Source organism: Ostrinia nubilalis, chromosome 13 (assembly GCF_963855985.1).
Source record: "Ostrinia nubilalis chromosome 13, ilOstNubi1.1, whole genome shotgun sequence".
Classification (NCBI taxonomy): domain Eukaryota; kingdom Metazoa; phylum Arthropoda; class Insecta; order Lepidoptera; family Crambidae; genus Ostrinia; species Ostrinia nubilalis.
This window is the reverse complement of record NC_087100.1, coordinates 5,523,157-5,546,134: the sequence shown is the minus strand read 5'-3', so window position 1 is coordinate 5,546,134 and position 22,978 is coordinate 5,523,157. Positions and strand designations below refer to the sequence as shown.

General features: G+C 36.0%; 2 protein-coding genes across 2 annotated transcripts in view; both read right to left on the bottom strand.

Annotated features, from left to right (window-relative positions):
* The window catches only part of LOC135077247 (collagen alpha-1(XV) chain-like), a 31,934-nt gene extending 11,765 nt beyond the window's left edge, over positions 1–20,169 (bottom strand). Inside the window, exons 1-11 of the mRNA XM_063971785.1 lie at positions 20,084–20,169; positions 19,030–19,091; positions 18,320–18,526; positions 18,072–18,215; positions 17,574–17,663; positions 16,957–17,191; positions 16,137–16,208; positions 15,359–15,462; positions 14,159–14,251; positions 11,905–12,024; positions 10,108–10,238 (exon numbers count right to left, since the gene is read on the bottom strand). Coding sequence (XP_063827855.1) covers positions 10,108–10,238; positions 11,905–12,024; positions 14,159–14,251; positions 15,359–15,462; positions 16,137–16,208; positions 16,957–17,191; positions 17,574–17,663; positions 18,072–18,215; positions 18,320–18,526; positions 19,030–19,091; positions 20,084–20,141 — 1,316 coding nt within the window. The 5' untranslated portion in view covers positions 20,142–20,169. The remainder of the gene's footprint in view (positions 1–10,107; positions 10,239–11,904; positions 12,025–14,158; positions 14,252–15,358; positions 15,463–16,136; positions 16,209–16,956; positions 17,192–17,573; positions 17,664–18,071; positions 18,216–18,319; positions 18,527–19,029; positions 19,092–20,083) is intronic.
* The window catches only part of LOC135077246 (collagen alpha-1(I) chain-like), a 28,452-nt gene continuing 9,402 nt past the window's right edge, over positions 3,929–22,978 (bottom strand). The window contains exons 5-20 of the mRNA XM_063971784.1: positions 22,541–22,735; positions 22,002–22,160; positions 20,969–21,086; positions 20,084–20,176; positions 19,030–19,091; positions 18,320–18,526; positions 18,072–18,215; positions 17,574–17,663; positions 16,957–17,191; positions 16,137–16,208; positions 15,359–15,462; positions 14,159–14,251; positions 11,905–12,024; positions 10,108–10,238; positions 4,549–4,570; positions 3,929–4,060 (exon numbers count right to left, since the gene is read on the bottom strand). Of these exons, the coding sequence (XP_063827854.1) occupies positions 3,929–4,060; positions 4,549–4,570; positions 10,108–10,238; positions 11,905–12,024; positions 14,159–14,251; positions 15,359–15,462; positions 16,137–16,208; positions 16,957–17,191; positions 17,574–17,663; positions 18,072–18,215; positions 18,320–18,526; positions 19,030–19,091; positions 20,084–20,176; positions 20,969–21,086; positions 22,002–22,160; positions 22,541–22,735 (1,977 nt within the window). The remainder of the gene's footprint in view (positions 4,061–4,548; positions 4,571–10,107; positions 10,239–11,904; positions 12,025–14,158; positions 14,252–15,358; positions 15,463–16,136; positions 16,209–16,956; positions 17,192–17,573; positions 17,664–18,071; positions 18,216–18,319; positions 18,527–19,029; positions 19,092–20,083; positions 20,177–20,968; positions 21,087–22,001; positions 22,161–22,540; positions 22,736–22,978) is intronic.

The window sequence follows — 22,978 nt, the reverse complement described above, 5'->3', positions numbered from 1 at the left end:
TGCTCTTATATTATTTTTTGTCGTGTTCATTGTTTTCAGCAAGTTAAAATATTTCATAAATAATATTCATCAATTCAGTAATACATTAAATTAAAAATGCCGCCAAAACCAGAAACCGAAACGTCAGAGGAGAAATTAGACATATCAGTTTTGTTCAAATTTATTAAACCATTCGACGGAAAACGCGAAAATCTAAATTCATTTCTAAGTAACTGCAATAATGCCAACTCTCTCGCACATTCAACACAAAAGCCGATTTTATTTAAATATATATTGAGCCAGCTCGAAGGCAAGGCTGAGGTAGCTTGCTCTATAAAAGACTTCGACAGTTGGGACCAGCTCAGTGAATTCCTGAAAACCCAATTCGGAGAAAAGAAGCACTACACTCACCTCCTTGCTGAATTACAGGAATGTAGGCAGTCAAATTCTGAGCCCGTTAATCAATTCGGGTTACGGATTGAAACTTGCCTTTCAAAATTATTAACAGAAATCACACTATCCAATAAAAAATCAAAAGAATTAGTCGGAAAAATCGCTGCAATGGAAGATTTAGCTCTCCATACCTTCCTTCTGGGATTAACACCCAAAATCTCAAATATTATCAGAATGAAAGAACCCGCAACATTAAATGAAGCCGTAAACCTAGCCATTTCAGAAGAAAAGATCCAAAAATTGATGACCCGCCATAATCCTGCTCCTGTGGCCGGGCCATCACCGCGTCCCCGATTTAACAATACGGGAAATAATTTATTTAGACCCACAATAAATAATATTCAAAATCCCAATCAAAATCCCAATCAAAATCCTAACCAAAACCCAAATTTCTGCAGATATTGCAAAAACCAAGGTCACACAATTGAAAACTGTCGAAGGAGAGAATACAATAACAACCGCTTCAAGTTTTCTCAAAATCCGACGCAAAATTCCAGTCGTCCAAGCTTTAATCAGAACCAGAGATCTAGAACGTCTCAACCAGCGCGCGTTCATTGCGTTGAAAATTCCGAATATCCTGATCCTGAAATTCAACCCTATATTTATGAGGACACAACAATTCAACAGCCCGAAGACGATGACCAAATCCCAACAAATCATTTAAACGAGTAGTGGGCTCACGCAGGTGTCTCGTGCAGCCCAAATTTACGACCTTAGCGCGACCCTATTCTATCAATGGCACCATCAATCATACAAAAATCCAGGACCACACGGGTAACCAGCCCCAAGCAAGTGTCCAATCCTACAAAATCCAGGACCACACGGGTAACCAGCCCCAAGCAAGTGTCCAATCCTACAAAATCCAGGACCACACGGGTAACCAGCCCCAAGCAAGTGTCCAATCCTCCAAAATCCAGGACCACACGGGTAACCAGCCCCAAGCAAGTGTCCAATCCTCCAAAATCCAGGACCACACGGGTAACCAGCCCCAAGCAAGTGTCCAATCCTCCAAAACCCAGGACCACACGGGTAACCAGCCCCAAGCAAGTGTCCAATTCTCCAAAATCCAGGACCACACGGGTAACCAGCCCCAAACAAGTGTCCATTCAAATATCAAAACAGAAAAGTATATACCCACAATTCCTAAATCCTGTAAGGATACAAACAAAGAAGTCTACGAAATCCTAACTGATCCTACAAAAAAATCGTTACCACATGTGCTAATCCAAACATCAGTATCTGATATACCTCTATGTCTACTAGTTGACTCAGGTTCTTCCATCAGTCTTTTGAAAAGAACTTCAATTCTAAATCGACCCAAAATAATCAGAGAACCTATTCAGATCAAAGGAATTGATCCTGTAGAAAAACCAACTCCAACTCTTGGACATCTAAATTTAACTCTTTATTTGTCTGATAAAATCCCTTGTAATTATATTAATTACAAATTCCACATAGTTAAAGATATTCACCTCCCCTACGATGGAATCATTGGAAACGATTTCCTCAGCAATTTAAAATGTAATATTAATTACAACAAAAATATCCTTATGATCAATCAATTCAATTTGAATCTTTACTTCAATGACCCCGTGTACGTGATTCCACCACGATCAGAAACCGTCATTGAATGTTCCGTATTAAATCCAGATGTAAAAGAAGGACTTGTTCTTGACCAACATATTTCTGACCAATTGTTTGTTGCAAATTGTGTAACAAAAGTAAAACAAAATCACAGAATCAATATTTCAATTTTGAATACATCCGAAAACCCAACAACCGTTAACTCGAACCTGAAACTAAAACTTACTCCCTTGGAAGAACCTATCAAAGACAATGTCGAACCAATTAATTCTCAATTCTCTAATTCCTATGACTGTTTCGAACGGACACAAAAAGTTCTACAACTCCTCCGTACATCTCATATGAATAAAGAAGAAATTGAAGCTCTTCATGAAATCTGCTCTACGTATTCAGATATTTTTCATCTTCCTAACGAAAAACTCACCTATACTGACGCTATAAAACATGATATCACGACAACTTCTCAAAATCCTATTCACGTCAAATCGTACAGATTCCCAGAATGTCACAAATCAGAAGTTGATACTCAAATCAATAAGATGCTCAATGATGGAATCATCAAACCTTCCAATTCTCCATGGTCATCCCCTATATGGGTGGTCCCCAAAAAGCTCGATGCATCCGGACAACGCAAATGGCGCGTCGTTGTCGATTATAGAAAATTGAACGATATTACCATTGGTGATACATATCCCCTACCTCAAATTAATGAAATATTAGATCAACTTGGAAATAGCAAATATTTCTCAACCTTAGACCTAGCCTCAGGTTTCCATCAAATTAAATTAAATGAAAACGATGCGCCCAAAACAGCATTCAATATTCCTCAAGGACATTACGAGTTCACCAGAATGCCCTTCGGCCTCAAAAACGCACCTTCAACCTTTCAGCGATTAATGAATACCGCCCTATCCGGACTCAATGGTATACAATGCTTCGTTTACCTTGATGATATTGTCATTTATTCACCAGATTTAAACTCACACGTAAATAATTTAGCGTCAGTATTCCACAAACTTCGGAAATTCAATTTAAAACTACAACCAGATAAGTGTGAGTTCCTCAGAAAGGAAGTCACTTATCTTGGTCATGTAATAACAAATGAAGGTGTCAAACCGAATCCAGACAAGATTAAAGCAGTTACTGAATTCCCCATTCCTGAATCCCCAAAAGATGTCAAATCCTTCCTCGGGCTCGTTTCTTATTATAGAAGATTTATTCCAGAATTTTCAAAGATTGCCAAACCACTTACTTCTTTATTAAAGAAAGACGAACCTTTTATATGGGAAAATCCTCAACAACTTGCTTTCGATGAACTGAAGCAAAAACTTACCACTGCTCCTATCTTATCCTATCCAGATTTTAGTCAGCCATTTAACCTTACCTGTGATGCATCCAACCACGCGATCTCCGCAATCCTGTCCCAAGGTCCCATTGGAAAGGATCAACCAGTAGCATATGCGTCTCGAACCTTGAACAAACCTTGAATGTAATTACAGTGTAACGGAGAAAGAATGTTTAGCAATCGTGTGGGGAACTAAAGTCTTCCGTCCATACTTATATGGGCACCGTTTCAAAATTTTAACGGATCACAAGCCTCTCAAATGGCTCTTCAATTGTAAAGATCCTGGATCAAAATTAGTCCGATGGCGACTTAAACTCGAAGAGTTTGATTATGAGATCGAATATAAAAAGGGTAGAGTTAACAGTAACGCTGATGCGTTATCCCGCTATCCAGTAAATCCTGTACAACATTCAACTGAGCCACAGAATTTTCACAACGATGATCCTCCTGCTTCTTCCAGTAATCGAGATCCTCCACTTAATGATCCAGCACCATCCCAAGATCCTTTGCTCGACATTAATCTTGATGATTTCGGACTCCTTGAAATCAGCCCTCATAGTGATGATCTCAACGTTGATTTCGACGTCTTAGAAATTCCCTCTCCACAACCTGATACCTTACCTGTCGAAACACCAGGTCCTGCCGCTCGTCCACCACCATCAGCCAATACCGGTTCTCCCGTCTCGTCACCTTCTCACGCTACCGCACATGAAACAGAAAATATAAATATTAATGAACATAATGTACAAAACAGTAACTACAGTCAATTTCTTAAAGCAATTGGAGATAAAAATAAATCTTTTGACACAAACATTTTGGAACATAATGAAAGTTTAACTAAAAGTAACTGTTCAATAATACTTATCCCCACTTCATTGGATTTAGATGACTCAAATCCGTATGTGCAAGAAATCTTATCCAAAGTAGATGATCCAAACTCCTATGTTGCAGCTGAAAAAGAACTTTTTAGATATCAAAAAATCCCTTGTAATAATAAAATATATTATTTCATTTTCACAAAAGTACATTACTTTGACGAAGCAACTTACCCCGATATATTCCGAACATTAGAAAATGTAAAAACTGAACTACTATCCGAGGCTCATGTTTCACAATTCGCTATATCAGATTTCAAAAATGCGTTTGAAAAACATTCTTTTGTCAAAATTTATAATATGCTAACATACCTTTTTAACAACACTTCTGTCTCTGTAAATATATACCATAACAACATTATTTATCCTACACCCAGTGAGATCTCAAAGATCATGAAAGTGAACCATGATATTCCTATTGCCGGACACCTTGGTACTGAAAGAATGCTCAATAGAATTAGAGAAAGATATTATTGGAAAAACATGAAATCAGACATAGAACACTACGTAAAAAACTGCTCAGCCTGTCAATCCAACAAAGCCTTAAGACAGATTAATCGTGCACCCATGCAAATAACAACAACATCCACACGTCCTTTTGAACGGGTTAGTCTCGATATAGTAGGTCCCTTGCCTGAAGCTGGACTTAACAAGTTACGATACATACTCACTCTACAGGACGATTTAACAAAATTCTCTATAGCATACCCCATTTCCAACGCAACAGCTGAAGAAACCTGCGAATGTCTAGTTCATTTCATATCACTTTTTGGAATTCCAAAGTCTATATTAACTGATCAGGGCACAAACTTCACTGCAGAACTTTTCAAGAAAACGTGTGAATTTCTGAAAATAAAACAAATTTGGTCAGCTCCATACCATCCACAAACACAAGGTGCTCTAGAGCGGAGCCACAGTACCCTCAAAGAGTACCTTAAATCATATGTTAATGATAATGAAACCAATTGGCATAGATTTGTTTATACAGCCATGCTCTCTTACAATAGTGCAGTTCACTCTACAACTAAGTTTACACCATATGAATTAGTTTTTGGGCACAAACCCTTCATTCCAGATTCAGTATATGATCTACGAGAAGACCTCACATACCCTGAATATATTAAAACACTTCATCACCGACTTAAGGTTTCCCGCCAAAAAGCAATAGAAAATATAACATCCTCCAAAGAAAGATCTAAAACATATTATGATCAACATGTCCGTGCAGTGAAGTACAAAATTGGTGATTTTGTTTACCTTAAAAATCACCCCCGGCTAGGCAAAGCCTTAGCCCCGATATGGAAAGGGCCGTATAAGGTCGTAAAAATACACGGAGGAAACACCTTATCGATACTTATCAATCGTCGACATGTGAAGCATCACTACGACGAACTGAAGCTTGCAAACCCAAGCTTAGTTAGTTAGGACTGCCCTTAAGGCATTTTATTTTAATATAAGAATTAGTCTTAACTAATTCTCTCCTTCTATTATATAATTATAACATGTAGTTTTATATTATATTACAGAACGGTTTCAATCAGCCTCACCATTGTCGCTTCAGATATAGTGCAACAGATAGACGAGAATCCAGGAATTTACTTCGACCCAATTGGAACAGTTAGAATCACCAGTGATGACCTTCACGTTTTGGTTCCGGTAGACATAGCATATATAAAACCTCACATAGACAATATAAATTCCATCCTGGGAACTGCTAGGTATCTTTGCCAACAAAATGATTATATTTCAGATATTGAATGTAATAGTTTATTACAACCCCTGGTTTCAAGACTCAGTGACATAAAACGAGATTATAGTTCTATCTCACATTTGATTTCAAATCGCGATAAAAGATCAGCCTGGTTCGCCGGAATTGGAACCGCTTTTAAACAAATAATCGGTACAATGGACGAAGACGACGCTATTAAATATGGTAACGCCATTCAAACCCTTCAACGTAATGATAAAAAACTTGCATCATTACTTAAGGACAACATCTTAATGACTAGTACGGCACTTTTGCATTACAATGAAACCATAACAGCCATTACCGTAAATGAAGCACGTTTGAATGACGCTATTGAAAATTTGTCAGCTAGTGTTAAGAACCTATCTGTAGTTTCTAATAAGTTAATAATAGAATCCAAAATGGATATAGTCTGTAATGAACTATACTCAAGTTTACTTACTTTATCATTCAAAATTGACGATTTGGTTAATGCAATAATGTTTACTAAAAGTCACTCTCTTCATCCATCTATTCTTACACCAAAACAATTTTATGATGAATTAATAAATAGTGTCAGAAATTTACCGAAATACCAAGAGTTGCCCATAAGTCTAAGTTTGGAAACTGTTCATAATTTAATAGATGTTTCAAAATTAAATTGTTATTACACTATAAATAAAATTGTTTTTGTAATTAAAATACCATTAGTTCATGGAATTGAGTATAATCTGTATAAACCTTTACCGATACCAGTACCACATAATAAAGAAAATCCAGATACATTTGCCATGATTGTGCCTTTCTGTAATTATGTAGCTGTAAGTAGAGATAAGTTAACATATGTATGTAGCAGAGATATTGGGGAATGCGCTAAACCAAATAACCAAGTCTATACAGGGTGTCCCGTAATGTAACGTCAAGCCGGAACTGGGTGTTGAGGCAAGTTGTGCTGGTTATCAGAAAAATATAAAAAAAAATCTATGTGTCATATTTTAAAAATAATAGGCATTTAAAAAAAATCAAAAAATTCTACTCCAGGTGACGGTCCTTTTGCTCTTGTTGCCACAAATCTTCACTTTTTCCAAATTTTTTTTTTGTTATGTAACCCTGAATAATGCTTCTCTAAATTGTTATCAAAATTACAAAACCAGCTGCTCCAGCTTGGATGAAAAAAATACATTATTCCCAAAAAAATTTTCAAAATAAAAATTTTGCCTAGTTTAAACTGCCTGTACTGAAAAAAAAATGTACTACGCGAGTGTGGCAAGTGACGTCATAATTTGGCGCATTTAGTAAGGATTCCAAAATGGTATAACACTTGGTAAATTTTTGCTGTAATTGTCGACAATTTTTGTTTTTTTGGAAATAGTCTCGTTTTTAACTTTATCTACCTTGGTTAAAAATTATTATTCTAATGTGCCCAAAATTCAAGTTTCTGTGACTGCCTACCGTACAGTCAGTCACAAAAACTTTTGTCACCATGACAGTAATTAGTACTGTGACAAAAGTCACCCGTGCGCGCGCGCCTTTACTACCTGCTCTGCCTGCACTTGTACTTGGTAACAGGGATAATAAGGATATGAAGTTTCGGTTATGGATACGGTTACGGATATTAGAATAATATTATACCGGTTTCGGTTACGGTCACGGATATGAAATCATTTCAGATTATCCGAAAGTCTCGGATAATTTCGGTTACGGAATTATTAGAATTTCAAAAATGTAGGTATAATACAAATAGCAAGATGTTGCGTGAGCGTGACCCACATAGCTACTTTATGTACCAACTAAGACGACACCTATGTATGATAAAGGTAAAACAGGCTGGCATATTAGATGGTGCCGGCGAATGCCAGACAAGTTAGTAACAAATATTAAGATTTAAGGTACAATTATTCCAAGACGGGCCGCAGACCGCAAACTGCAACCGCAAACTGCAAAACTATGAAATCGGCAGCGCGGCATTGCAGCTGCGGCGTGTATACTGCAGATTTCATAGAGTTTTGCAGTTTGGCCTTTATCCGAAACTATCCGTAACTTTTGAATCAGTTTCGGTTACGGTTATGGTCATTTTTTTATTTCGGATATCCGGTAGTTTCGGTTACGGTTACGGATATCCATAACATCCCTGCTTGGTAAGATGGCCCTCTCCGTCCCCCTCATACCTTTTAAAATGGCTTCTCCACCTCACTTAAGCCAGAAACTTGAATTTTGGGCACATTAGAATAATATTTTTAACCAAGGTAGATAAAGTTAAAAACGGGATTATTTCCAATAAACAAAAATTGTCGACAATTACAGCAAGATTTTACAAAGTGTTATACCATTTTGGAATCCTTACTAAATGCGCCAAATTATGACGTCACTTGCCACACTCGCGTAGTACAATTTTTTTTCAGTACAGTCAGTTTAAACTAGGCAAAATTTTTATTTTGATATTTTTTTTGGGAATAATGTATTTTTTTCATCCAAGTTGGAGCAGCTGGTTTTGTAATTTTGATAACAATTTAGAGAAGCATTATTCAGGGTTACATAACAAAAAAAAAATTTGGAAAAAGTGAAGATTTGTGGCAACACGAGTAAAAGGACCGTCACCTGGAGTAGAATTTTTTGAATTTTTTTAAATGCCTATTATTTTTAAAATATGCCACATAGATTTTTTTTTATATTTTTCTGATAACCAGCACAACTTGCCTCAACACCCAGTTCCGGCTTGACGTTACATTACGGGACACCCTGTATATGCGGCGATCTAAACGTTTTGTCTGTACAACATACACCTATTTGTGAAACTGAAATGTTATTAAAAGTAGTAAATAAATTGCCGCAACAATGTAAATCAAAGTTAATTTATGGTCAAATAGACATCTGGCAAGAATTGAAGGGCAACCGATGGATATTTGTTGAAAGTGAACCTACTAAACTTACCGTAGAGTGTGGTTCCCAAGTTACAGAGACTAAATTATCAGGTACAGGCATCCTTAATTTACAATCTGGATGTATTGCCTTTTGCAAGAATAGAGAATTAATTGCTAAATCTAATTTAAATTTTACAATAAATATAAAATATTCAGATTTTAATTTAATTAAAGATAACTGTTGCAATGTAGAAAAGCTTAAATTGTTACAAGAAAAAACGAAACCTCTTAAATTAACTGATGTTAAATTGAAAAAACTTTTAACTGTCGATAATAACCAGATAGTAACAGATGTTGATAAAATTTTAAATGAACCTAGCCCATTAATTGAATATGATTCGCATTACCCCATTCTCACTTATTGTGTAACTATTGTAATCTTTATAATTTTAATTTTTATATTTTATAAAAAGCTTATTAGTAAATGCCCGAAATTTAGTTACAAGGTTGGAAATAACTCTAATAGTAATGATAATGATTCGGAAAATGCTCAAGAATTAGCAGAAATACCTGCTCCAAGAATTAGAATATTATCCTGAAACTTCGCAAATAGCGTAAGTTTCATCTTAAACGGGGGGCTGTTACACCTTGAAAATGTTGGCTAAACTGCTGTATTGCCATCATAACCTGCAGAGTCAGCATTTTCACGATGCAGCGAGCCTGAACCTCCAGTTCGGAGGCGCAGTTCAGACCGGGCATCCATCCAGTAAGGACCTCTAACTTTCGGGCATTCAAAATAGAGTCAGTTCGGATATTCAAAGTAAATTCTGTGTTTAAAGTAAACGTATTTCAGTTAATAAAAAATAATTGTTTTTTAAAAAGACATTTTTATATCCCGTCATAACAGATCGATACCTAGGGAAAGCATACGAGTGAAGAGAAAAATTCCTACTGCACCGACTTTAAAGGGCCTACGGTTGAGTAGGTCATAATAACAAGCGAGCGTTGTCCAAGTTAAGCGTACCACAGCAACGCGAGCAGATCGCCATTGCCGGCGCGATCAAAGGCCAACAGGTCGCGCAACCTATGACAGTTCACGCGACCTGTAATTGGCCTTTGATCGCGCCGTGATCGCGCACACACCATGCGATGGCGATCTGCACACGTTGTTCTGGTTGAAGCATTAATCTGCAAACGAATGCGAGCAAAGTTCAGGTCGCGAGCGAATATCATGCATTAAAAAAATTCTAAGCGATGACGTTTACAGACTACACCCATTCTTACCTCGAGGACACGAACGCGCGAAAGTTTCCCTCCAAGTTAGCCCTCTGGGCTTGCCTCCTGCACTCGTAGTTGGTGCTGCTCACTCCGTGCATGTCGCCCGTGTGAGGCTCGTTCAGTGCTGCCAGTCGCAACTGGTGACAATGTTGCCATGTTAAAAACCAAACCTCTGGATTCGGATTTTTCTGCATTGATTTTGATGAGAAATGAACTTGATGAAAATAACATCAATATTAAATACACAAATAAGTATACACACGTTCTACTTAGCTGAAAAGCTTAGAAAAGAGCTTATTTCTAAATTGCAATTAGGTAAGGACTTTAGATTTGCGTGACATAAATATAATTTATTTATTTTAGTGTATTTGTAGTAATAGAAAGCAAATAAAAATCAAATTTCTATTTATTCTGAGTGATAATTCTTACCCATGACGTCACTAGTTTCAATTTTAAATCTTACTGGCTGGATGAATAAAAATAAAAAATAAAATAAGGAATTCTACGACATGACATACGAAGTTGAATTTCGAACACATTCAAAAGTTCTGAAAGTCGTTAACCCTTGCCGCACCTTCCTTTTATCGGAGTTCTGATACATAGCCCGCATCGTCTGAATGCGATCGCTCTCGAATCCTCATCAATCACTGACCGACGCTATAGTAATTCAAATACAGGTTCAAAGCCCATATTTATGATAGGAATTAACAGAACTTAACATTATAAATGAATAAGTTATAGAATAGGGCAATTTTATATGTCCAATTTGGTAGCGCTATTCACAAGTAGTAAAATAATACTAAATTAAATAAAATATGAATTCTGATAACTTTTAGTATAGGTGAAACGAGTATTTCTGGTCATAAATATAATAATATGCTAAATATCTGAGCAAACGAAACAAATGAAAGAAATTGTTTTGGAATAGAACCTACACATAATTAATCTACTTAACTTTCAAAGAGTTACACAAAATCACATTTACCTTCCCACTCATTAGGGACCAGATTTGTAAAACCGGATACTGCTATAGAAATCTGGCCCTTAATGAGTACCCAATACGTATAACATTCGTATAGAAGACTAGTACATTTCTTATTCACATCTAGGATTTCTCCGAATCCAATCCAATTTCTTCACGTCTTGGAAACTAAGTACATACAGGCTCGTTAAGGTCAAAGCTCTATCACAAGCTCTAAGCTAATCAACGGGCAAAATAACCAAGGCCCTGATTGCACTGAGGGAATTCTAGTCCCTTTGTTCCTATTTTCCCACGAAATAGGGTTACGCACCTAAACAATTAAGTTGGTTGAGGGCGTCAAAATCCAGTTTATTAAGTCGCGAAGGGGTTAACTTGGGCAGCGATGGATCAATACATAAATACGTGAAGGGATATTCACATAGCTGTGAGACGTGATCGGGGCCTGTTTTGCACATGCGTCATTCGTACACTATGCCTTCAATCATTCAATATGCATGCAAAGAATATATTTTGTCATGGAATAATAGGTTTAACACTTTCTCGATACTACAAGGATTTAGTCGCATTAAGTAAAACTGTAGAAAAGCTGCTATACTACATAGGACGAAAAATGAGAATACAATATAAAGCATGCAACAAGGACCCTCTGTTATGTAAAAGGGAGTGATTCTAGTGGCTAATATAGGTACCTACGTACTTTTTGCATACAAATCAGTAGTCAAAAGTGATTGACCAAATAGTACAGAGAAAGGTTTTTTTTTGCGTTGGTACCCTACAAAAAATGTTTGCAAGTAATGCAAATAAGTTTGTCAAAAACTTACCACCGGTCCTTCCACCAGCTGATTTTTGTGATGAACAAGACTAGACGTTTCTAGAATGTTCTGTATTGGCACTCTTGTTGGGCTGTTGGGTGGCGTGTGGATAGCTAGAAGTGATCCCATCTAGAACAAAAACAATTAGCATCAACTTCCACAGTTCCTACTTAGTAACGCTAGTTTAAAACTTAGTTAAATTGCAGTGTTGTTTCAAATTACGCGACTCAAATGGCAAACAAGGGTGATTATCAACAATGTAGGAAAGATTTCGAATAGAGTTTAATTATGTTTATACTTAGATATTATTGCGAAAACAAATTATGACTTTTTAAGACACGTGTTTTTCTCACACACGTACCTAATGTATGAAATCACAAAGTTTTCTTTAGTTAATTCTAGAAAACGCTTCTAATTTGGAAGTTTATCTAGTTTTACTTTTTATGGGTTTCATTTTTAAAAAGCCGCAGAAAAATAATAGGTACATGGTGCACACGGGGATTTACTTGAAATATCAAAGTAGGTTAAATAAATTTTACAAATCTACCGTTTTATTAATTTAAATACGATTTATAAAACATAAACAATCTACTAAAAACTGAGGAGATTATAACTTAAACAAATGAAGCTCAGCCCTTACTCCCGAGTATATTCTGTATCCAGTTACAAAGAGTACGGTCCATTTAGAACTTTAATGCGAACGCATTAGAGCGGATAATATTTACAGTTGATTCTACACGGAATGGTTTTAACTTATTCAAGGCTTTACCCGGTGGGACAAAGAATAAGTTCCTTTTAAATAATGCTGGCAAAGTAAAAGAGGTTGCTATTCCCAGTAGAGTCGACTTTATATTTTTTTCTCTTTGTTAAAATATTTTTTCAGATTAATCATACTCATGAGAAAGATTGTTTCGACGCAAAATAATCTTTCATTTTGTTAAATTACGACTTGTATTTCACTAATAGGCTCTGATAATAAAATTATTAGAGAGAAATGAGATTTAAATGAAATGAACAACAGACATTGGAGAAGGTATTTAGGTTTTGAGTTAATTGAAGACTAGTTACTAGACGGTTATTTACCAAAAACTAGGTCATTTAAATAAATGTATCCTTTTTCAGTTTCAGTCTTAAAATTACAACAAATTACTGTAATGGAAGAATACGTACTAATAAGGACAACCAAAGACCTTAGTTATTTACATTAAAGGTCATAGCAGACTTATGAACTCGGTAAGAGATCAAAACCGTATCGCCTTTCGCACGCGCTCTGTCAACCGCAAGGCGAAGTGTTTACGTTACAGTGCGGATAAGCGTGCGTTGCAGTATAGAGTTTCATACAAAGAATATCCTTGGGGGAGGCCTTTGTCCAGCAGTGGACGTCTTTCGGCTGAAACGAACGAACGCATATTAGATACTGACCGCCTCGAGTTGATACTGTTACGATCCCTTTCCGGGTTGATAAATGTGCTACGTCCTTTAAAAAACGGCACTATACGTGTTATATTGACAACTTTGAACCTTATTACACCACATTTAAGCTATTAACGATAATTACAAATATCACATACGAATGGGGCATTAAATAGTACCTATTTTAATACCACAACTATAAAACAATTTCGTAAAGCTGACTGTCCATAGCGGGACATTCCAATTAGTAGAATTACTTCATAATTATATACCATAGCGCTGAATTAGTCATTCATGGAAACATTATTTGCCACTCTAATATATTACTGATAGTAGAACTATTTGAAGAATCATACGCGTATTATTAAACACGCTGATTGTCCTAGCACATACTCAAATGATATAATTTCATTTATGAATATTTGAGGCGTGAACCCGATTATTATCTGGTTTGGTACTTTATGAAAATAGGCCTATAATCTTTTCAAGACTTTTTTATTAATGCTCTAATTTAGTGATAGTTTATATCAAAACTTTAAGATAGAAATAGTCATATCTTAAAAAAACTGATTTGTCTTGGCTGATTGTAGTTCTCAACGAAGTAGGATAATCCAATATAGGTACCTGACAAGTAGTTAATTGTTAGGTAGTCATAAAAATAAAATGAGTTTTTCACAATTAAATATTATTTTTTATAACATATTATTTTTCTTGCTGGTCAAAAGCCTTAGAATTTCCTTCGCTGCCCACATCCAGGCGCTACCCGCGACCTTCTTCACCAGGTCGTCGGGGCACCAAGTAGGAGGTCTACCTACATTACAATAAATCAGCGACTCAAGGCGTAACTTACCGCCACGTACTGCCATCCAGTGTTGACGCGAACCAGCAAAGCTTGCTCTTGTATCACGTACGCTAATGTTCCCAAAGGTGTGTTCGCTCCCAGCTGAGAAAATAAAACATACATAACATTTTTGCTCAACATAAAGACACAAGTAATTTCAAACGAAAATAAATTACGTCTAGAGACGTTTATTGCTGTATTTTCTTTCTCTCATGACAAGAAATTAGTCTTAAAGCCTTAAATCTAATTATAATGTTTTAACCAAGTAGGTAACTAACAGGTATATAATTCTTTATGTTATTTTTATGATTGCAGCTACCATAAAATGCCATAGCAAAAATGTTGATTCGGAAAATCCAATACGCCTTGGTTCCACGAGTATTTTTGGCGCGGCAACCTTCCAAAGGTATATTTAAAGAAGCAGGCAAGTATTTAGTATAAATGGAATAAAAAATAAAAGCTAGATTCATCGCTTTAATAGGATTCCGACCGAGGGAAAATAGCTCTAAGTCACGGAACCGTAGTGCAACACTCCACCCGCGAAACAACTAGATACTTTTGTATAATGGCTTATTAGTAAGTCGATAGAGATTGTTTGGATTGGAATTCCACGGCATTTTATGGCACTTTCATTACGGTTTTGAAGTGGTTTTGGAATAATCAGATGATTTTGTTTTTAATCGGAAATGTTGTTCTAAGGCAGGGAAAGTAAAAAAAATTTTTTTGAAATCGTTACACAAGATATTTCTAACTAATTTCAATTTTCACTCTGGTAAGCAAGACTTTGTTGTCTCGTAATCTTTGTTAGTCACATTATTTACACAATGGCGTACTGAGCACATGCAAAGTCGGCCGTTTGGTGTAGTGGTTCAGAACGGACTACTATGCCGAGAGGTCCCGGGTTCGATTCCCGGCCGGGCAGAAATTGAAATGATGAATTTTAATTTCTGTGACGGGTCTGGGTGTTACTATGTATATTATGTATGTATTTAAAAAAAAAGTATATAAGTAGTATATCCGTTAAGCTAGCACCCATAACACAAGCATTAAGTTGCTTACTTTGGGGCTAGCTGGCGCTGTGTGAAATTGTCCAAAGATTTATAAAAAAAAAAAAATAAGTGTGTATGAAAGAAACATGAGCTATTCGTGATCTCAACAAAGTATCACTCGCCCAACGAATAACACCTAAGTAAGTGTTAATAAACTTACCCTGAGTAAGGAGTCGGTAGTTTTGAATATGATAGTCCCAACTATAGCTCTGCCATCTTCGTCATCATCGAATTCCGAGTTATCTCCCATTGGATCTAAGAAACCTAAAACAAAACGATATAATTAAAATCATAGCTCTACAAAATGCTAAAAGCAAAAAGATAATCAACATCTAGAGAGTGGTTTAATCTTAAAGTAATTTTCTGTAAGAGATTACAACAATAATTAATTTGTCACAACTATTTGTCAGTTGAACAAGCTGTCACTAATGTATTGTAATATTTGCTTCCTACAAGAGTTGAACCCAATACAAGCAGCATGTATTAATTTGTATCCTATTACGCTAACTACCACTCCAGGAAGCAGTTAAACAACAAATATGCTTTAGTTACTAAAAATAACTCACACAATAAGAAAAACTCTAAGGCTGGGTTACACCATTTTACTTTAACAAACGTCTGTCAAACGCCATACAAAAAACACCGATTATGGATAGTCGCGGTTTAAGTAGTGGTGCAACAGAGCCTAAAGAAATAAAAAGATAAACTGTTTGTCTTTTGTTTATAAATATTATTAATGAATGAGTACCACGTGCACGTAAATACGCCTCTTGTAAATTAGATTTTCAGCTCGTGATAATTAATTCCTTGTTCAGTAACAATGGTCAATAGAGCGCGAAACTTTGTATTTGATACTCCATTGCGTTTAATTTATGAATAACTAACAGGTTTATTTGGTTAATAGCATATTTCGCTGGCAAATTAGTTTATGTACTAACCGTATGACTCTGGGCGGAATTGCACTAAGTGGTTTAGATTTCGCAGAATGTTGAGCGGGTTGCGTTGTTTTCCTGTTGAAAATATGATTAGAATAAGAATAATAATAAGAAGAATAATATTTTTATTGATGTAATACATACACTGTAACATTTTATACATATACAAAACCCTGGCTCCTAAACTAGTGTAAACTGTATTTCATTTTTCAATTTAATAATTTACATAAATTCTTAACTGAAATTAATGTAAGTTCCTATGTGTATTAAAACATTTTACAGGACATACATACAGGAAAAAAATTTCCTAGTTCAGGCACACGTATAATTTTACCTTTTGTAGCATAAGATTAGCCTAGAGTTTAAACTGTCAAATAAGTTATTCAATAAAGATTTTATTTATTTATTTATTTATTTATTTATTTATTTTAAGAATACTATGAACACTCTTTTCAAATATGAATGAATGAATAATGGAAATCAACCAGCAATCAATGATGTAATTATTGATCCATTATGTTTTGACTTTTTCAATGCCTAAGTAAAATTAATTATTTTCGTAAGCTTGATTTATGACAAAACTTCAATTTTTTTATATTAATATTGAATACATACTTTTACTAAATTAAAAATGCTATAGTGGGCTTTAAAAGTTCAATGTAATCTCTTCTGCGCTAACCATACATGAACATGAAGGTAAATTAATTCAACCTCCCGAACCCATCGGTAATAAAGGCAAATTGCTAATACGCGCGAAACAAAGGTCCGGAATCAGGCTATAAAAAACCAATTCGTTATTCATTGAAAAGTTCTTAATGCTCACCTGTGCCCGGCTCCCGCCGATTAATCCCTGGACTATCGGTCAATGTATCGGCCGGGGCCTCATAAGGGCCGCCTGCAGGGCCCGGGGGCCCCGGGGGCCCCGGAGGCCCAGGCACCGGAACGTATTTCACATTCGACGCCGGGTTACCAGCCGGCCCAGGGGGCCCCCTCGCCCCTTCTTTCCCCGGCGCGCCCGGGGCCCCGTCGTAACCCCGGTCGCCTTTCTCACCTTTTATCTTTAAATAAATGGACTGTCGTTATTCATTTGTTTCGTGGTCGCAACTCCCAAGACCTTTTCGTGGTGTTTTTCTTTTTTTTGCCGGCAAACGATTCGATTAATGAGCCAGATACATCAAATAACGCGAAATTCTTTGTAAATGTCTTATTGAATGCAAAAAAGATAAAGACATCGTTTTGGAAACAAAGTCACTTTATTTGATCTTATTTCTGATCCCATTTTTGAAGTTTTCTAATTCTAATTTATCGTACCAAATTATTTTTTGCCAATTTCTGCTATTCTTTTTTATTCTTTGTATAGTCTTTGTCTTAACAATGTAGGTATAATAACATAGTAAATAGAACCCATCATACAAGACAAGTAGTAACCCAATAGCTTACCTTTTCTAAATCTAATGGATTTAATCCAGAATCTCCTTTTTCGCCTTTAGGCCCTGGGGGTCCCGGTTGGCCGGCAGCCCCAGGTGGACCCTGTGACAAATACTTGAAATAAACCTTTTTTGTCTCTTTAGCGCAGCAAAAGTGATGAAAAATAGTGTAACAATGTAATGTTGGGCTGTAAATATAGGTTTTATCATGTTACAGTAAAATATTTAATAGTGATATACCTAGGTGTCTGATGCCCGTTTTCACCATCAATCCCTAATTTTTAAATGACCTATATGAAAACAAAATGCCTGTTTTATTTGTTTCCATAGGGGCTATTTAAAAATTAGAGATTGATGGTGAAATCGGGCACTAGTCAAACAAGAATGTTCTTTTTTGTCGTGAGTGACATTACAACAAGAAATACTTATGTAAGGATTAATGCATTGTATTAGTGTAATGTATATTTTTTGATACACTATTTTTGTCAAACATGGTAGTATTTTGTCTTACCGTCCATCCGGGCAGGCCTATGTCTCCTGAAGGTCCATTAGTGCCAGGTGTTCCTGGCGGGCCAGGAAGACCTGGAGGACCTCTGGGCCCAGGTGGTCCAGGGTGGCCCCTTTTACCCCGTGGCCCAGATTCGCCTTTATCTCCCTAAAAAGAATACATTATTATGATCTTTGACCCTTAGTAAATAGAATACTAGTAATTATGAAAAACCTTTTTTTGTTAAACAAAAGGTTGATAATTTTTTTTACCTTCGTCAATACAAGCGCTTCGTCCCTTGATATTGCCAGTGGTCCTGGGGGACCCGCTTCTCCCTTGTCTCCTTTAATGCCAGCTGGACCCGTCAGGCCCTGGGTTCCAGGCAGTCCAGATGGCCCGATGTCCCCTCGCTCGCCCGGTTTCCCGTCATTACCCGGGAAACCCTGTGGTCCTTCCATGCCTCTCGTACCCTTTTCACCCTAGTATTATATAACAACATTTATTATACCCGGGAACATTAATCAAATCAGCAATAAAAGTGTCAACAGCCATGCTGAAAGCATTTGAATAATTTGTAATATCAAGTCAATATATTTTATGTTAATTTGTAGCTTAAATCTCTAGAGATTTCATTCATTTAATCAACTCAACGATCTGCAAATGTAATAAAAAGTCTCATTATTGATATAGGAAAGTCTGCTTCTAGAATATAATTTCAATTTATTAAATGTGTTGTACTTAAACGTTATTTTACTGAACGTAACTTAAGATTTATTCTGACTTTTGTTTCTTAAGTCAACGAACTAACTTTGGTAAAGTTGTTTGTAGCCAATCTTTGCGAATTGTAATACCGTCTCAAGTTCCCTTATAAACAATATCACTCGTCGAACTTTTATAGATAACGTTTATTGAGACTGAATTTTAGTTCAGTAATTGATGTAAAGTTTTGTAAGAATAATTAATAAAAAACCTGTCAGGTTACCTTATCCCCCTTCTCCCCTCGGTCCCCTTTCAGTGCCTTCAGGTGTTGTGGGTCTCGAACCGCTGCCAAAATTACGTACAACATCATTTATATTCAGGATCCGTTAGGAAAAACCCATAAAATGAAGAAAGTTATTAGTATAGATATCTGGAGCATGCTCATAAAATGTTACTCAAAAGGTAGTAATAAAATTTGAAGGACAGTTTCTAAATATCGTCCTAAAGGAGCTATTTAATGAAGATCCAGTGGACTACAAAATTATGTACCTACAAAATTATGTTCTATCAACCCTTACCCATGTTGTGACATGCAATAAATAATTTGAATTTGACTATAATAGGGTTAGTCGCTTTTTAGAAGTTAGTAGTAACTCATTTGGAGATTTTATTTTTGAAGTTAATTGATTACTTCGTTCAAAAGTAAATGATTGACTTCGATTCAGAAGTTACAAATTAATAATTAAAATTCTGCGGACCCAATATAATAACTTATTATTAAACTTAGGTAATTTAACTTCCAACAATCGAAAGTTCAAGTTATAACGAGGTTTTGCAATATTAATGAGTCTATGGGCGACGGTAATCACTTACCATCAGGTGATCCGTCTGCTCGTTTGCCTCCTATCACATAAAAAAAAAAAAAAAAAAAAAAAAAAAAAACATAGGGATTGGGCTTTAAAACCAATCACCTTGTAGGTGAAATACTTAATATCGAAATTACTGTGTCACAAATTAAAAGCCGATATTTTATGCTCATCTAAGAAAGAAAATAATTATCTTAAAGTACATAAGTATAGTTGAAGAAAGATCATTATCATAGACAAACTCACTAGTTACTATAAGAAAAACATTGAAAGAAAAAAATTATGGAGAAATATTTAGGTCAATGAGAATAAGTATCCTCGTAACCCAAATTAAAAGAACCTCACTCATCTTTGGACAGGTTTTGGCGAGGGTACGACCCAACACAGACAAATAAATAAATAACTAAGAATAACAAATGCCTTAAATAATAATAAATATCTCAATATTGATACTGAATTCGGAAAACTCACCATTTCTTATATTATCCGTTGTAATAGCATTTTCTGATACCGTTGTTGGTACAGGCATCGGAGGCCCGGGGGGACCGGGCAGACCGCGCGCACCTAGAGAAATAAATTAAGTTAGTAATATACAAAAGTTCTAGCTAAATCAGTCCTTGTTGCTACAGGGGTAAAACATGTTTTTAAATAAATCAGATTAAATAACAGCTTCGTTAGAATAAGTCTTTATTTCTAATGTGATGTGTATTAATGAGAATATTTGGAAATACAGTTTTGGAATCATATTGGCCCGCGTTTGGCCCACAATGGAACCATATTGGCCGTAACCACGACCCTCGAAACTAAAACATAGATACAAGTGTGTAATTACATAAGTTTCAAACTTTAAGGCCAACTCCAGAAAAAGTAAGCAACAACTTGCTTAAATAATTTATTGAAGAAAGACCCGTATTTGATACTTACATGAGCGTTAATATTATATTGTAATTAGGTACATGAATTAGAAATGGAATTGTTTAACAATCTTTTGAGCATTCAATACTTATTACTTATGTAGGTATACTCTTAACTGTGTAAGAAAACATTCAGTATTTCATCAGAACGCTTTAAACATCAAATAAAAAAACACATCAGAAGCGAAGCGGACTCAGAAATAAATAAACAAACCTCTTAACTTTCGATCTGAAAATAAAAAAGTAAGCGTCGACCGTAAAAAGGAACGTCAATAATAAATAAAAGCTGGCGTGCAGCGCGAGGCCTTACAAGGGTCTAGTGCGAAGAAATAAAGATTTTCCAAATCGTTACTATGAAGCCCTAAAATCTCGCGAACGCGTTCTTTGCGAATAAATAAGGGTCATGGTGAACATAAAATTTGATGGTCGAGTTAGTTCGTACCTTTTTCGCCTTTTTCAGCTGGTCGGCCGTGGGCGCCTGGCAGGCCGGGCGTGCCGTCTCTGCCCGGCTGTCCCCTTTCGCCTTTAGCACCATGTGGGCCTCTGAGGCCTATGAAACCCTGTAACATAGTTATAATGTTAAGGGTCGAAGGTAACACTACGTTACGAGGGTCAAACCGGGCTCTTATTGCATTCGGTCCCGTTTATTATCCAACCTACAAAATTAGTGACGGTCTGCGAGATTTCACTTTGATTTTGTTAGTTTACCTCCATTCTCTAGTACGTCGTAAGTAACTGGATTATTTCCCCCACCTGTTTTCGTTTGTTACGTTTCTCGCTGCGAAAATTCGTCTAAATATCACGTCTAATGAATGGAGTATGTTTTTAGCGCGTGTACATTTTTTCACTTGAGCGCCTTCAAATACGGATTATGTGGAATTCTTTTTATGAGTCTTAAATATAAATACTAGTGACTTATGTCTCCGTATCATTCGCAGACGCACGTGTTTTGATTTAGTGAAAACAGATAATACTCGTAATAAAAAGATGGTGATAAAAGGTAGGTAGGTATGTACCTACTTGTGACACAAAAGGTAAGTAGGTATACCATTTTTCCTACCATGTTACATTTTGGGTCTCTTATATTATGTATTCGTTGTCAGGTATTTCAGGCAAGTTATTTTTGACTTTAATCAAAATTAATGAAGTTTGTTTGTTCAGGACATCATGAATTAATCATAAGAGTTGATTTATCAAACATTCTGATAATTACTTCTACTAAATTGCTCTAGACACGATAGGATCTCACGTTCGAAACAACACTGAATGAGTGAATAAAATTATAATTATTATTTTCTGGGAATACTCCGTCACTTTGAAACTTTTTTATTCTAATCAAACACTCGTATAAGTTATTTAATTATACAAAGCAGAAGTAATTAGCATAAAATAATATTTAGAGAATATTAGAATCTAAAATACTTGTCTTACAATTTCATAAAAAATATAATTTAATTTTACATAGTTTCACTTACCCTTTCACCTTTGTCTCCCTTCGGACCATGTAATCCTCTTTCCCCTTTATTTCCTTGATATCCCCTTTCGCCTTGAGGACCGGAAAGTCCCATTGGTCCCCTTTCCCCTACAGGGCCAGGTAAACCACCGTTACCAGACCCGTATAATACCGTTGATTCCTAGAAAATAATGTTATCGTTTAGAATAGTAAACAATGTAGTTGCTGACAAACTTCAAGGCTAATCAGAGTTAATTAAAATTTTGTGTGCTCATATATCATCCAAAAGGGATATCTCTAATCTGATATAATAATATAATACTATTTCTTTTCTTTATTGAATCTCTAACTTATTGAATTGGAATTTCGAGTTATTTGCTCTCATACTATAAGACCATAAGAAGACCCAAAGTCACGCAAAGGGCTTTTTCACACCATGAAGTCAAAATGTATCGATCAAAATCTTCATTAATTTTAAGCATTACATTTTTATGTGTAAACCTAATTTTAAGTAAGACAGTTTTTGCATGCAGCAGTGAAAAGTAAATCATAGGAACAAACCATGAGAGCAGAAGACACTGGTCCAGGAGGGCCGGGTGGACCTGGTGGGCCTTGGAGGCCTTGGATACCATCAAGGCCAGGTTCCCCTTTAGGCCCAGGCTGGCCTTCAGGGCCCGGTGTGCCCGATTCTCCCCTTTCTCCTCGATCTCCTTTTAGGCCTATGGGCCCTGGCGGACCTGGATCACCCATTTGACCCTACAAACAGAAAATATTTTCAAAACGGGGCAAACAGAAAATACTATTCAAACTACATAAGATACCAAAGGCTTTTTCAGACACGCGACTCGTAGGTATGTAGGTACTACACATCCTATAAATTGTTTCTGACTTTGGATGAAGATTACGAAATATAAAATAAATTGCAATGATTATGATAATGGTAAGAATTTACATGATAACAAAGTTGTCGATGTCCTGACGAGAAACAAATATTTTTAC